Source organism: Lethenteron reissneri, chromosome 21 (genome assembly GCF_015708825.2).
Source record: "Lethenteron reissneri isolate LAM-NWPU_2019-01 chromosome 21, ASM1570882v1, whole genome shotgun sequence".
Taxonomy (NCBI): domain Eukaryota; kingdom Metazoa; phylum Chordata; class Hyperoartia; order Petromyzontiformes; family Petromyzontidae; genus Lethenteron; species Lethenteron reissneri.
In genome coordinates, this window is record NC_083799.1 from 8,125,034 (window position 1) to 8,139,999 (window position 14,966).

Genomic DNA, 14,966 nt, shown 5'->3' on the forward strand with positions numbered 1-14,966 from the left:
TTCCATTAAAACTTTGTTTGACTCTTACACATTCAACTATGTCTCTCCTCACCCATATTTATTTTTCAAACGAAAAATTGTGCTCCAACACCTAAATGTTGTACAATATGCCTGTTGCGGCACTGAAAACAGAACAGAGCTAATTGAAAGTTAGACACATTAAAGGTGTACTGCACTGTCGCGTGATTAAAATTAGCGAGCCTGTCATTGGAGATGGCATGCCTTTGTGCCGTCATTGCCGCAGCAAGGTCTAGTGCATAAATATGCTCAAAGCAGTCCCTCACACGCTGCGAGCTGGGCCGAAACTGCCATTAAGCTGCCTGATTGTGCATTCCGCCGGTTGCATTACTCAAGGGCACAGCATTAATCATATAAGGGGGTAGCAGATGAAATAAAACAAAACTTCACTTGGGAAAATTAAATGGTTGGGAGAGATTGGGCGATGTTGTTGGGAAAAAAAATGATTGGGTCTTTGGGTAAAAAAAAAAGATTTGCTTTACATACTCAAAGAGCTGAAACACGCAGCGATTAAACATATCTGCCGTTTCACCAGGCTTGATGTGCTTCAAAATAGAACAATGTGTAATTATAATGTGAAAAAAACAATGCTATCAATGATAATTGGTTCTTTACCCTTCTATCTGGCAACAAAACTGACACCTTTTTGCAAGGAGTCATGTTTGCATAGACCGCAATACCTGCAGTCATAATACAAACAAAAGAACATAACTCTGATAATGTGCACTGTCCTTGAAGTTGATTGGTCCACACCCGAGACAGCTTTCCTTCGAGCCTAGTCTCATATGGGTTGGACCAGATGACGCCAAAAGGCGCCTTTTGGCGTCATCTGGTCCAACCCATATGAGACTAGGCTCGAAGGAAAGCTGTCTCGGGTGTGGACCAATCAACTTCAAGGACAGTGCACATTATCAGAGTTATGTTCTTTTGTTTGTATTATGACTGCAGGTATTGCGGTCTATGCAAACATGACTCCTTGCAAAAAGGTGTCAGTTTTGTTGCCAGATAGAAGGGTAAAGAACCAATTATCATATTTTTACTGGCAAATGAGGTCCCCATAGTGTAAATGCTATCAATATTTATGGAATAAAATATGTGAGATGTTGTCTCTCACACTGGTTCTCTCCCCTGTTGGTCGTCTCAGTAAATTTGCCTGCATCTGCCACTGGGTAGGCAGCTCCCAACAGCACAGAAAAAGCTCGTTCTGACATTTAACTTATGCTACTGCCCCTACCCAGAAAATATAAAGTGATCAATTAAATGAACCAACAGGTGGAATAACAGCAGGTTGAATAACAGCTCTTATTAATAACTAGCTGTACTACCCGGCTTCGCCCAGGACTTGGATTCACCACACCCGGCCGCCTTTGTCTCCCCAGTGGCAATGTTCACACCACAACAGTTACTCGTTTGAGGCTGAGTCGACTTAGGGGAGGCCCAGGACCGGATGAAATAATCGTCACTGGTGGTGGCCGTGAGCAGGAATCGAACTTGGGTCGCCGGGTTCGTAGCGCAGCGCGCTAACCGCTACACTACAATGCGTTACGCTTCCACATGCATGGGTCACGTGATTTGACGTCACTATATGGAGATAAACAGGAAATGGATAACTGGATATATCTGATTCTTTCTTAAGTTTCATTATTATGTTTTAAAGCTTAAGTAATTAAGGTTTACATATTATATTGTTATGTCGTTAAACTTTTCATTGTTTTGTCTATGACACTTTAGATTTATGTTACACTAGCGGTAAGTACCCGGCGTTGTTCGGGCGAAAAAGGCAGACACACACATGGACTTACACACAGACATTGACCCACACACATAGAAACACATCGACTTAGACGCACACACACACATATATGGTTAAATCCAGGATGGATCGTTAGCAGGCCAGCCTAAATGTTTCTAACTGGCGAAGATGTTCCATTAGGGGGGTGCACGTTTCGCAAGCGTAGAGAAGGGAGGGAATTACCATGGCCGAGAAGACCTGGAGCTTCATGCGGAGCGAGAGACCAGGTAGCTTCCACACAGCGTAACGCAGCCGATGAAAAGATAATGGCGCTCGACTGATTTGGAGTGAGACCTCTGCTGTTAAACCGGAGCCGGTCATGAGCACACTGGCCAGGTATTGGAATCTCGGCAATCTCTCCACAACTGCCGCATCACCAATTGTGAGTTGTGGGGGTGGATTGTTCGATGGTACAAAATACCCAGGCAGGTGCTTAGTTTTGGTGGGGCTGATGGTAATGCCCCACCTCTTAGTGGCAAGCTCTAGGTTCAGCCGGAGGAGGTGAGACATTGCCAGGCTGCGGGCTGGGCCGCCACCCCCCCCCCCCCACCATGCCCTCGCCAGAATAATACTATGTAAGTGCTTTAATAATATAAAATTAATATCTAAGGACTTTATAGCAGTAACTGCACGCATTGGGGTGGGTGGGGGGGAAGAGGACATCACACTGTGTAGAGAAATCGGCAGCGTGATGTGTATATCTATTCCATGTTAAACGCGTAAAATGAAATGTCCCCCGTGAGCTGGAGTGAACGCGCATCACTTGGCAGAGTCCGCCCCCTCCAGGCAATTGTCGTGGGTTGGTACGGTCGATGTCGCACAATAAGTAAATAATTAAAATAAGAATGCCACTAATTCGTTAATTAAACGAATTTAAAGTTTAGGGATGTGAAAACGGAATAGCCAATTCCCACCACGGGGCTTAGGGCGTGCCGGCTGGCAAAATTTATCGGTCTAAAACCCCACCGTCCGAGAGCCAAATCCCCCGCAAGCGCGCGCGGAGACTTTTATATATAAGAGAAGAAGAAGAAGATAAGAAGATTGTTAGGTAACTGCCTTTTACTTGAAACAAACTTACCTAAACTATGTTTACTCTCCGTGATTGATTGGCCTATCTTTTTTCATTATTTTCATCCCAATGATCTTTGTAAATAATGTATAAGAGGCACAATGCGTATTTAGTTCTTCAAGTCGTTTATTTTTTTATCGTGGGAGATGTGGTGGCTTCGGGAGGATTTAATCCAACAGTGGATTGAACATGGCTTCTTGTGATAATTTTCCTTAACGGAGGTTTGCCTTGAAAATAAATAACTGGTCTCACCTGCCTTCGAATCGAGGAATAATATAAAAAAGAGAAAATAGTTAATGAATCCAAAAAGTTTTACCTAAGATGGAATATGACTCGAGCAATGAGGCCAAATATGTTTTGCTGGATGATAAAAAAAAAACATTATACTGAGGTATGAAAGAAATACTGAGCAAATAAAAATTGTTAATTTTAACTAAATATAATTAATGTGTATAGACATGACTTAAAGACCAGCATTGTGATTATTTAAAAGAGTTTGCAGATCGCTCATTACAGCTGGATAACTGCCATGCGCCGTATATGCGCCTGCTCGCGGAGAGCAATGTTCACTTAAGGTCTCTCGTGAAAATCCCCACTTTCTCATGGAGCAAGCTTATCAATAATCCAGTGTTCGTATATCACTGTGTAATGCCTGACCCCGGGCATTAGACACAGCTGGTTTCGTTCCATTGCATTTTACGCCGTAATACCTACACGGCTCATACTTTATAAGAAGATATACCTTTATAATACTGTACACTCTACTGCTGTTGCTACTTGGTTAAACTTTAGAATTTGGACTCGTGGCTTGCGAATTTACTGCACAATAAAACATTCTACAACAGACAACTTGCAAGCCGCTAGCAGTGACATTGCAAAGGAAAATTGGACAGGAGTCTCTATTTCACTCTTTGCACCGACCCATGCCAATCACGCTAAGCCACTGCTCGTTGGTTATGTAAATAAGGCATGAGCAAGCGCCTCAATGGCAACAATAACCTATTTTGCATGAGTAACCTGATTGGATTCAGTGACAAATGAAACTTTTCAACGTAACGCATATTTTCATATTAGACTCAAAGAACACCTATTACACTTGTTTCACACACAAAACATAAAACCAGTTCAAATATGAATGCATATCCATTACCACATTTAAATAACTGCAAGGTACAATTTAGTGGATACCCAAGGAAGACTTGGATTCAGAACATCATAGAATGGACGGGCTTAAACCACAATCAACTAATGTGTGAGACTGATTAATGGCAATCTGGAGGGAGATTACAACCAGAGCTTCCAAAACTGTGCCACAACTACCTCATCGTTGGAGTGGCTCTGGGAGGTGGACGAATTACCATGGACATATTGGAATAGCAATGTGTTGGTCTGCATTAGTGAATTGTGTGGACTTCACCGCTAAAGTTTGACGCGACTTAAAATAACAAAGACTAGCCGGCAAGAGGGTCTGCGATATTCGAGAACTCCGAACTGCACAAGGAACTGGGCACCATTTGCACCCGGGCTTACTTCTCTGGTGACTGAAGCCCCCCCAGGGGTCCCTCGCTGCCCGGCAGGATTGTAGAAATCCCTCCGTCCACCGTGTGCACGTCCATCGAGAGGTTGTTGATGCCACAGGAATGCGGACCCAAATGGTTTTTCACTCCATGGTTTGCAGAGTCTGCATGTGGAGTTGCACGTGTCCGTTTGTGAGGGAGTGGTGGAAGTGCAACACGGGGTGAGTGGTGGGTGAGAAGGAACGGATAAGCGACATTATTACTATGCGGCAGGCATACACCCGTGGTAGCGTTATTGAGAGATTGTGTCAGCATACACAGCTTTCTGACATTGACGCGGAGCAATGAACCATTAGCATCTTTACATCCATGAACAAAACAAATCCCTTGCAAAGGCATCTTCACATTATCTTCCGTGCGAGACAATATATTTGTTATATATGTGAATTCTATTATTATTGCTGTGTGCATTTTTATTCATATTTCAACATTGTTTTCTATTAATATATCGAGTTGTGGAATACAATATTACAATATTTCAACTGCAAACGGAAAATGCATTACGCAGTAATTGTGATTTTGAATGTACAAATTATGTTGGTGCTTCAATAACAAATGAGAAAAAGATAATTGGGAAGGTGATACTAAATTATTATTTTTCATAGTTTTGTTCCTGTTCCATGTGCACCAATCACTAATTTGCGGTTTTGCTGAAAAATGCAAGAAACACCCCTGCACATAAAACGCAGGCAGAAAAACTGGGGGAATCAACTGATACTGGTTACTGACTTAAAAACGGAATTGTGGCTAGCCAACAGTAACACTTCCATAGGCTGCCAGAATGTTGCATTACAGATGCTGATTAAATGACTAAATATTAACTGATTAACGATGTATGAGGGCCCTGTCCATTCTGCCTAAAACATGTGCTTAGCTAGTTTCACATCAAAATAACAAATATCAATAAATGTAAAAATCACTACCAAGCATATTTATGTCGTCAAAAATATATGTATAAAAAATGTAAACATACTATTTGACATCCAATTAAAGGAGTGGTGCAAATTGCCCCAAGGTAAATTCCCAAGTTCAATTCAATCATGTTCTATAATAAATATTGAAAATAGCAAAGAATGGAGCTATATTGATGGTGTGCAAAACAGCATTTAAATTAGAATCTCACCTATAACTTTGCTTGCTAGTACCTGGGCCTCTTCATAATCTATATATATTAAAGGCAAAGTTGTGATAGTGTGTCTGTTCGAAATGTTTAGCATACTTCCCGACATGCAACACATTTGAAATTTGGCATGTGGGTAGCTTCCAGACTGTACACAATGCAAAAAGTATAAAAATAGACTTTTGTATTATGGTGGGGGGGGGGGGGGGGCGCAATAATGGATATATTTTGCACGACAAGTGAACAGTGACGTCACATCTGTGATGTCACCCGCATGTGGCAGCGTTACGCAGTGTGCCTGCAGACGTCACGCATCCCCCCCAAACCCTCCACGTAGGCCGTGTATTAATCCAAGACAAGAATCCAAGTCCCGAGCGAAGCCGGGTAGTAAAGCTAGTTTGATACTAAAACATATCAATGGTAATAATAATGGTTAACAGTCCTTTGTAAAGCCACTCCTTAGATGAAGGTCTCCCCATGTCACGTTAGTCATAGGGGTTGTGTAACTATACTTCACCACGCTGGTTAGTATGTATGAGTGAAAGTCGGGGAGGGGCAAACCCGATTTCGACATCATTCGCCACTGATGATAGACTTGGCCAGGAATCAAACTCGTGATTGGTTGGAGCCACGACACTACTGTGGCACATTAGGAATGGATATCTCTTTTTTTAATAAGTCCTTATGTGCTGTGCATTACATCAATGCACATGTGTACACTAGCATGTGATGACTGAGTTGGGCCTGTGGGGGGCTGGCAGGGATATTGATTAACCGGACGTGTACACCAGTCACGTGGTTAATGGCGACTCGGTTGAGGATTGCTGTGGGTGACACACGTGCTGTTGCATTTTACAGATTAACCACAATAAATTTGATCGCCCTTGATTTGGAGCACCTGCCCACGTCCTTCATTTCGAGTGTGCAACACTATTTTGGTCCTGTAAACAGCCATACCATATTAAAACATAAACACTTAGTGCTGCTTGAGAAAGCTCAGGATGTTCAACCATTTGTTCAGATTTTTTCACAAGTGTTTGTTAATAGTTTAAGTGGATTATGTGTGTATGTGTAGGTAACGACACATCACTGCTTGGGTAGGACACGTTGCTCGAAGAGAACATTGCCGATGGTGAAGATTAAAAACGGACGATGTGTTTGGGAGGGCATCCACCAAAGAGACGGAGTGATACAATCAGCTTCTGCATGGGTGGTAGGTGGATTATTACATTATAGAATCACGAGAGATGATGGCGACGGCTTGGGGAGGCCTTCATCCAGCAATGGATTAGTCATGGCTGATGAAGTGTGTGCTCTGCTGTATAAATCATACACGTTTTAAAAAACTTGTTGAGAACACTATCAGTAAACAGCCTAACAAAAACATGCTGCTTTTGAATGTCATTGCTATTAGAAGCAACCTTTCCTCTGCAGATGTCATATATTAGATGTGTTTACCAATAATGAGCACAATGTGCAGACAAGGGTTCTGGTGCACAATTCAAAGTGATGTTTTTTTTTCTGGCAATGAGGCTGCATCATTGCAAAGCGGTATGAGCCAGTGTTCATCCCATAATTTACTTGAAATTTTCTGCAGCACAATGCCCAGTGAAGATATATTTTCAACTGAAAACTTGGAACAAGAGAAAAAAACACCGTAAGCATTGTTTAGTTGGAGAATGGTGGCTTTCCACAAAATCGGAGGAGCCTTTTCTTCATTTTTTAAGTCTTTCATATGTGTGGCAAGTAATATGTCGCGTGTGTAACCACTTCAATATACATCAGCAAAATGGGTTAATGTGGAAAAATAAGTATTCTCGTAAACGATCCTTTTAAAAAAAACAAATGTAGAATATCCCAGTGAACCTTCACATTCACTTAAGATTGTAAAATCAAAGTGACACGTTTTATTATTAGAATATTATTGGCCCATTGTTCATTTTATATTAGCATTTAAAATGTGGGCTGACTCATTTATTTCAACTCACATTCAAGGAAAATTATTTTCACGTGAAATGAAGACAATAACATATTCCCTTCTTTTAATCATTAAAAAAAAACACGCAATAATGAATTCCCTTTCCTTTCATAGTAATGTAGTGGCATCGGGGATGTCACTCTATAGTGCCGGCCCAGGAGGGCTGTGGCGTGCGATGTACTTACGTCGCGGACAGCACCGTGTGGGTTGCTGTGTGAGGCCAGCTTAGCATAGCACGGCGTACGATGCACCGTCATCGCGTACACCCTGTAGATGGGTGTAGTACCAGCCCTAGCGGGGCTTGGTGAGCGCTGGGAAAGCGCAGGCACCACGCATAGCGTGCAGTGCGGGCTCCCACAAGGGGGAGCGTGAAAGTGTCAGCCCAGGGACAGGGTTTCCCCGGGCCATGGCACTCTGGTAAACTCCATAGACACGTGATCTGGAGTGTCCACAGAGAAGGCCCCAGGTGGGGGGGGGGGGGGGGGCTAGGGGATGATCACGTGTCCACGGAGAGCTCTCGAGAGGGACCGAGAGGGAGCTAGAATGCTCGTGAAGGTGGGCGGGCCGATGGCAGAGCCAGCCCCGACCCGGGAGGATATAAGGTGGGTCCCTGAGAGGGACCGGGGTTGCTTCGTTCTACAAGCTGGAAGCTCTACATCCTACGTCTGAAGAGGCACCAACACGTGGCTGGGGACCCGAGTGAGGGTCCGACCCTTCGTAGCTGGAACTCCTATGTGTAATGTAGTTAGCTGGGTGGTCACCACCCCAGGTTGTATCTGGTAAAGGGGCAGTTACCCCTTTGTATATACGTGTTACAATAAATGTGTTGCCTCTAAAGAATAACGTCTGCGACTCAGTTAGACTCACTACAGTAATGAAAGGACAGCCTGCAATGATAGATTTGAGTTTTAAATAGTTTTCGTTGTTTGATGCGACTGAATAAGTCTTGCACATGAAGAGGGCATGCAGCTCTTCTGATATTGCATCAAGTGAAAGGGAGAGTCAGTACTTTTGGTCTCAGGTGTTAAAATGCCTTCCCATTTTCAAACTAATGGCATATGTGCAATAGAGCTGAATTGTAAAATAATAGAAAAATAATACCACGGGTAACAAATCAGCAATGGCCAATCCACTGCTGAATCAAGTCCTCCCCAAACTGCCACTATCTCTCATTATCCTGCAATGTAATAATCTACCTAGCACACGAGCTGATTTCATCACTCCATCTCTTTGGTGTACATCCTCTCAGACTCGTTCTATTCCTTGGCTGCCACTCAATCGTTATTATTAACCATCTGCCATTATATTTCTATTGATGTAAGCTGCCCCACCCACTGCAATTTTTACAATGTGAACTAAGTCATTAACTTGCTTACGTTCTCTAATTCACGTGTTTGTCTTTTTCTTTCTCAATATAATTCCAATCATGCTTCACTCTGTGCCTTTTAGCACAATGTTAAGGTATTTTTTCAATTTATTTTAGTTCATGGCCATATATCTGAATATACGTCATAGCAGGTGGTATTCATAATAATTTTCTGCATATAGAATGAGAACAACAAGTGATGTTTCATTTAATTCATGCTGTGTTTTCTGATTATCGTAACTAAAGCAGATAAAGTCTGTGCTTCCCTGCTTGATCGAGAAATGAATTTATGCCCATATACCAATACGGTCTGGTATTTGTGATTAAAATGCTCGTAAATAATTTTAATGTTACAATAACTTTCCGTATCGTTGCGTTGTTTAATGCCTTAAAAACAAAAAGGGCATAAATAGCCAGAATGGAAAACCCTTCCTTTCACTACAATAATGACAACCTGGCATTTGGAAACCGTGTAACCTCAGTGCATACAGTTGCCTCATAAATTAATACAAAAAAATGTGTTTCAGTCAGTTTATAATGAGAGCAATTTATACCTGTCACACAGCTTGCTGATATCGGTGCCCCTTCCCAAATAATGTAGATGATGAAATTTAAGGATACATATGGAATACATAAATTTTCAACGTAAAAAGAGCCACTTTAATCATCATCAAAATCCTTTCACTTCAAGAACGATGAAGACATAGCTGTCAGTGCTTTATTCAACCGATCTGTAGATAGACCAGAAAATAAAAAAATGATCTCAAGCGCTCACCAGTCACGGTAATAATGCACATATCAGTCAGTATGTAGTGACATCGGGGATGTCATTGTATGGTGTATTGGTGTCGGCCCGGAAGGGATGTGGCGTGCGATGCATTGTCATCACGTACAGCCCATGGTGGGTGTAGTACCAGCTCTAGCGGGGCTTGGTGAGCGCTGGGATAGCACAGGCACGATACATAGAGTGCAGTTCGAGGGGGAGCGGGAGAGTGTCAGCCCAAGGGCAGGGTTGCCTCTGGCTATGACACTCTGGTTGACCCTGCAGAGAGGCCCCCAGGTGGGGTGACTAGGGGGTGATCACGTGTTCGGGGAAAGCTCTCGAGAGGTATCGAGAGGGAGCTAGAAGGCTCCAGAAGGTGGGCATGGCCAAGGGTGGAGCGGCCGCGACCTGTGGGGGGACATAAGACGGGTCCCTGAGAGGGACCGGGGTCGCAGCATTCTACATGCTAGAAGCTCTACGTCCTACAAGGCATCAACACGTGGTCGCGGACACGAGTGAGGGCCCGACCCTTCGTAGCAGTAACTCCTCTGTATAGGGCAGTTAGCTGGGTGGCCACCACCCTAGGTTAGGGGCAGCTACCCCTTTGTGGTACGTGTTACAAATAAATGTGTTGCCTCTAAAAGGAACAACGTCTGCGACTCAGTTGGATTCACTACAAGTACAATACAACACAAACTGTATTTATAAAGGGTCCAAATGTCACCGCATCTGAAGACGCTGTCCAGGAAGGAAGATGTGTGCTATGAGATTATTGGGAAGGGCATGCATTTGATATGTTTTAATCTGAATGAGAGGTTTTGGCAGAACAGAACTGAGTAAAAAAGCTGAGTAAGAAGAATTAAGTGACATGAAGGTGTACAGTGAGGGCGGAGAATAATGACGATAGAATGCAGGGAATTACGTAATTGAGGTGAAAAAAAACCTAAGACATCAATCCACTGCTCGCAGAATAATGCGTATTCGCAGGCCAGTGCTGTGTACACGGAGTGCCACTTAGGTACAGCTGCAACTAGTGTGGATCCCCTTGGCTAAACTGAAGTAGAAGCAATGAAATTGTTGAGATGAGAAGTGATGTGAGACGCTTTGAGTTACAGAGGTGTTTACCCATCCTATACATGCACATTGGGGTCGTTAAACACCAACTGGTAAACCAGTCACTGTTTTTAGAATGGATTACCAGTTCTGAAATTCACAAATCTGTAATGAATGCACTGATTGGCACGCGCAAACGTACAAACTGCATAGTGGCCTAATTCAATTTGGTTACCTTTATTGGTTAAAATCTAAAGGCGCAATTCTTAAATTGCCTGCTTGCTCACGCCACTGCTGGCAGAAGAGTCGATATGAGAGCGAACTCGAGACAGTATCTCGTCTACTCTTCCCTGTTGACCAGATGTCTTGGAAGAGGTGTATTTACTCACATTTGACCCCACCACACGTGACCTGCCGATTGGCTGACTGCGGTGAAGCCATTTGCACTGCTGGTTGGATAGAGACAGTGGGGGGAATCTAAGAAACTTGCCCCCATTGTAAATGCCGTGCTGGGAGATTGAATCAAACCAGCTACCTCTGAATTGCAAGTCGTGTGTGCTAAACATTACACCGGTGTGGCAGCTCCCTTAATTTCTAAAATAATAAAATTAACATGTTACATTTATTGAAAGAGACATTTATATATTCGCGACAAGTAATCAGTTATCAATCGTTTTTCTCAATCAGTTAGCGGTATGCTAAAACAAATTTGAGCAACCCTATTGTAAATCCTTATCCCTTGAATGGTCAGTCACAGGTCGATGGTATTTGGCCGACTATGCTGGCTAGATGTCTTAGAAGAGGTGAGAGCATCTATACATTACCCCACCACATACAACCTGCTGATTGAATGTGACATTTTAGTAAAGTAGAAATATAATGCACAATGAGATAAAGCACTAATATGCATTATTAATACCATAGCATTTTGATTATTTGCATTCCGATTAAAGAGATACATTTATCACTTATCAACCCAGAAAAGAATATCGCAACATCCATCTGCTCCTAATACAATCAGATGTGCCCATCAGGAAGATGACAACATCATACAGCTTGGTTGAGAAATACAATTATCTGAAATTGTGCATTGCAGTGGTCCAAACGTGATCGATGGTGTTGGCGTGGGAATAATTAACAATATAGCTTGAAATATTACTTGATTTTGCTCTTGTGACACATAAATGTGTTTTGTCTCACTACTGATTGCACTGTGCTTGCTTTTTCGTGAGGTATAATGCCAGAAATTTGTATTTAAATGTGTCAACTATTTAGCATATGATCGAGTCCTGCAGCTGTATGGATTTGAGAAAAGGCCAATCCATAAAAAAATCAAAAGACTGTCCACATCAAATTCGAAAATCAAAAGACCAAATGCTACTGAAAGGCTGGTAAAAAAAAAAATTTGAAGAGATTATTCTCTTTTCAAAAAATTTACAGTAATGCATTTTATAACATGACTGACTAAGATGCAATAAAAGCCTAGAATGAAGAAAAGCTAAGCAAGGGATCCTTCAAAGCCATGCATTTTTTTGTATGTTCGATTCATTTGAAAGGTCCTGCTTTTACATGAAATATTCAGTATGGAAAGACAGATCACAACGTGGTTTAAATCAGTACACTCAGCTTTACTGGGCTCTCAGGTCTTCAACCCCACAATTATTTAGTATCCAAACCGAGAAGTTTGATATTTATAAAGAAAAGCTCGTTTACATTCTCGGTTGTCACTTCGTTATTCGATGTTAAGTTCTGTCATTGGTGGAAATTTTATTTGACATTTTTATCAAAAAAACTACAAGACGTAAATGAACAATGCATATTTTACTGTCAAGGGAAATGTAATCGTACAGCATTAAACTGTTTATGACCTCAAATGAAAACTACATTTACTTATTTAACCTCATTGCCCTAATTCAAAGAGTTACTATGTCAAACCTTTTACTGCATGTATTTTAACATGTAACGAGAGGATTACGTATTTAATACCAATAGTTTTTTTGCCGTGCAATCTAATTGCAAGGCATTAGGAGAGATGCATAGTATAGAGTAGTGTATACTGTTTATATATACTGAATGTACTGAAATCACAAGGGCATTACAATAGATTTTCGCTATTCTCAATAAAATGAACAGAAGGGTAAAGGAGACGAGGTAATCATCCCCAGCCTCGAGGCATGAAATATTTGCTTTAACCATTTGACCAATCTTGATGAAAAATTTGGGGATAGTCCAGAAACACAATATCTCACGTAAGATTAATTTTACATCAAAGCGGCCAGAGGTCAAGGTTACAATGATCTCAAAACCTGTCACTCTTCAACAATTGTCTGACTCCACAATGTTTTACGATCTTATTCTAAAGTACACTGATCTGCTAATGATGGATTATGTACAAACATATCCGATTACTGTCTACTGCTCTACTTTATCCTCCAAAAATGTTGCAAAAAGAGTTCATTAAACCCTTACTGAAGCAGTATGTATTTATAAAAGATGGTGCCCATTCGTAACATGCAATGATTGATTGGGTTTTCATTATTAATGTCAGAATTCATATTTCATTAACGTTGCATATAATTAGTTAAAATACATTATTTATTAGTGACATCTGTTTAATGTATTCAAATCAAATATCTCAGTTAATTATTTCAATCCCTCCAAATCTGAATAATAAGTTTCAGCAATCTGTTAATTGACTTCTGTATGAAGGTCTCCCTATGCCATGTCACCATGTTAATCAGTGCAGGTTGGGGAAACCAGGGTAGAGGGGGAGTTTGGGCCGGGTCAGATAATAATCTGGTCTACAGCCAAAATGCTTCTGAAATAAATGTAGTCCAACTAATTCTGTGTCACTGAGAATGAAAATGATGATTAAAAGTGTTGATTGGCTCTAGTTTTCAAGATATGCTGCTGGGTCAGTATATACGACCCTTGACTTGGGAATGGAGGAGGATAAGTGAGTTATAAAGGGAAGGGATCTCAATTTAAACCAGAAATGACTAAAATACATATTTGCCTGGATCTATGAATTAATCTATGACTGGGTTTGGACAGTACTTGTTTTTTGAGCAAAACAATAAATGATGCAATATGAACCTGGTATTTCATCATACATCATATGAATTGCATCATGTTATTCCTAGAAGTCATGGATGATGCAATCATAACTTGGCTTACATCCCTCTGCTGAACAAATTGCCCTATATCAGCTCTATAAATCATGCAGTATCGTGCTCTCTTATTTGTCAGTGTTTGATTTTGCGAAGGGACACATTTCTGTTTCGCAAAAGTGAGCAGAGATACCTCGTACGTGTGTGAACAAAACAGATAACTTCTGTTATGTTCGTGGTGAAGTAACTTTTACATAAAAGAAGTGCAGTTTCACCACTATGGTTAAGAAAGCCTATCACCATTGGAACCTCATTTGCCAGTAGCAAAATATGATAATTGGTTTTTTACCCTTTTATCTGGCAACAAAACTGACACTTTTTTTTTACAAGGAGTCATGTTTGCATTGACCACAATACCTGCAGTCGGAATACAAACAAAAAAACATAACTCTGATAATGTATGCACTGTCCTTGAAATTGATTGGTCCACACCCGAGACAGCTGTCATAGTTATGTGTTTTGTTTGCATTCCGACTGCAGGTATTGTGGTCAATGCAAACATGACTCCTTGTAGAAAAGGTATCAGTTTTGTTGCCAGATTAAAGGGTAAAAAACCAATTATCAAAGCCTATCACCTTTATTTTGGCTGCAAAATTGGAGATCAGGACAAGATGTGGGCCCCACACATATGCTGCAACACTTGTGCAACAAATCCTCGCCAGTGGTTGAATAGGAAAAGGGAAATCTATGCCTTTTGCAATGATTTGGAGAGGGCCAACAGATAATATCAGCAATTGTTACTTCTGCATGGTGCCTCCAGTTGGGAAAGCTGTGTCAAAGAAGAAAAAGTGGACTGTGCATTATCCAAACATTCCATCAGCTATACGCCCATTACCCCACAGAGAAGGACTGCCGGTTCCTGATGCACCAGAATCATTCTCACTTGAGTCAGACCAGGAAGAGGATGAAACTTCTAGTCCTGAACCATCAAGATCACATGACCCAGATTTTCTCCCATTCCTCCTCCTCTGAGCCACACCTCATAACACAAGGTGAACTGAAAGGCCTTGTCAGGGATTTGGAACTACCCAAGAGTAAGGCAGAGCTGTTGGGCTCCAGT

At 41.6% G+C, this 14,966-nt stretch overlaps 1 protein-coding gene across 4 annotated transcripts in view; it reads right to left on the reverse strand.

The window, feature by feature from the left end:
- The window catches only part of LOC133345158 (gamma-aminobutyric acid type B receptor subunit 2-like), a 137,300-nt gene that overhangs the window by 7,539 nt on the left and 114,795 nt on the right, over positions 1–14,966 (reverse strand). For all 4 annotated transcript variants that reach the window (XM_061555679.1, XM_061555678.1, XM_061555677.1 and 1 more), the window contains one exon: positions 4,410–4,560. In XM_061555679.1, coding sequence (XP_061411663.1) covers positions 4,410–4,560 — 151 coding nt within the window. The remainder of the gene's footprint in view (positions 1–4,409; positions 4,561–14,966) is intronic.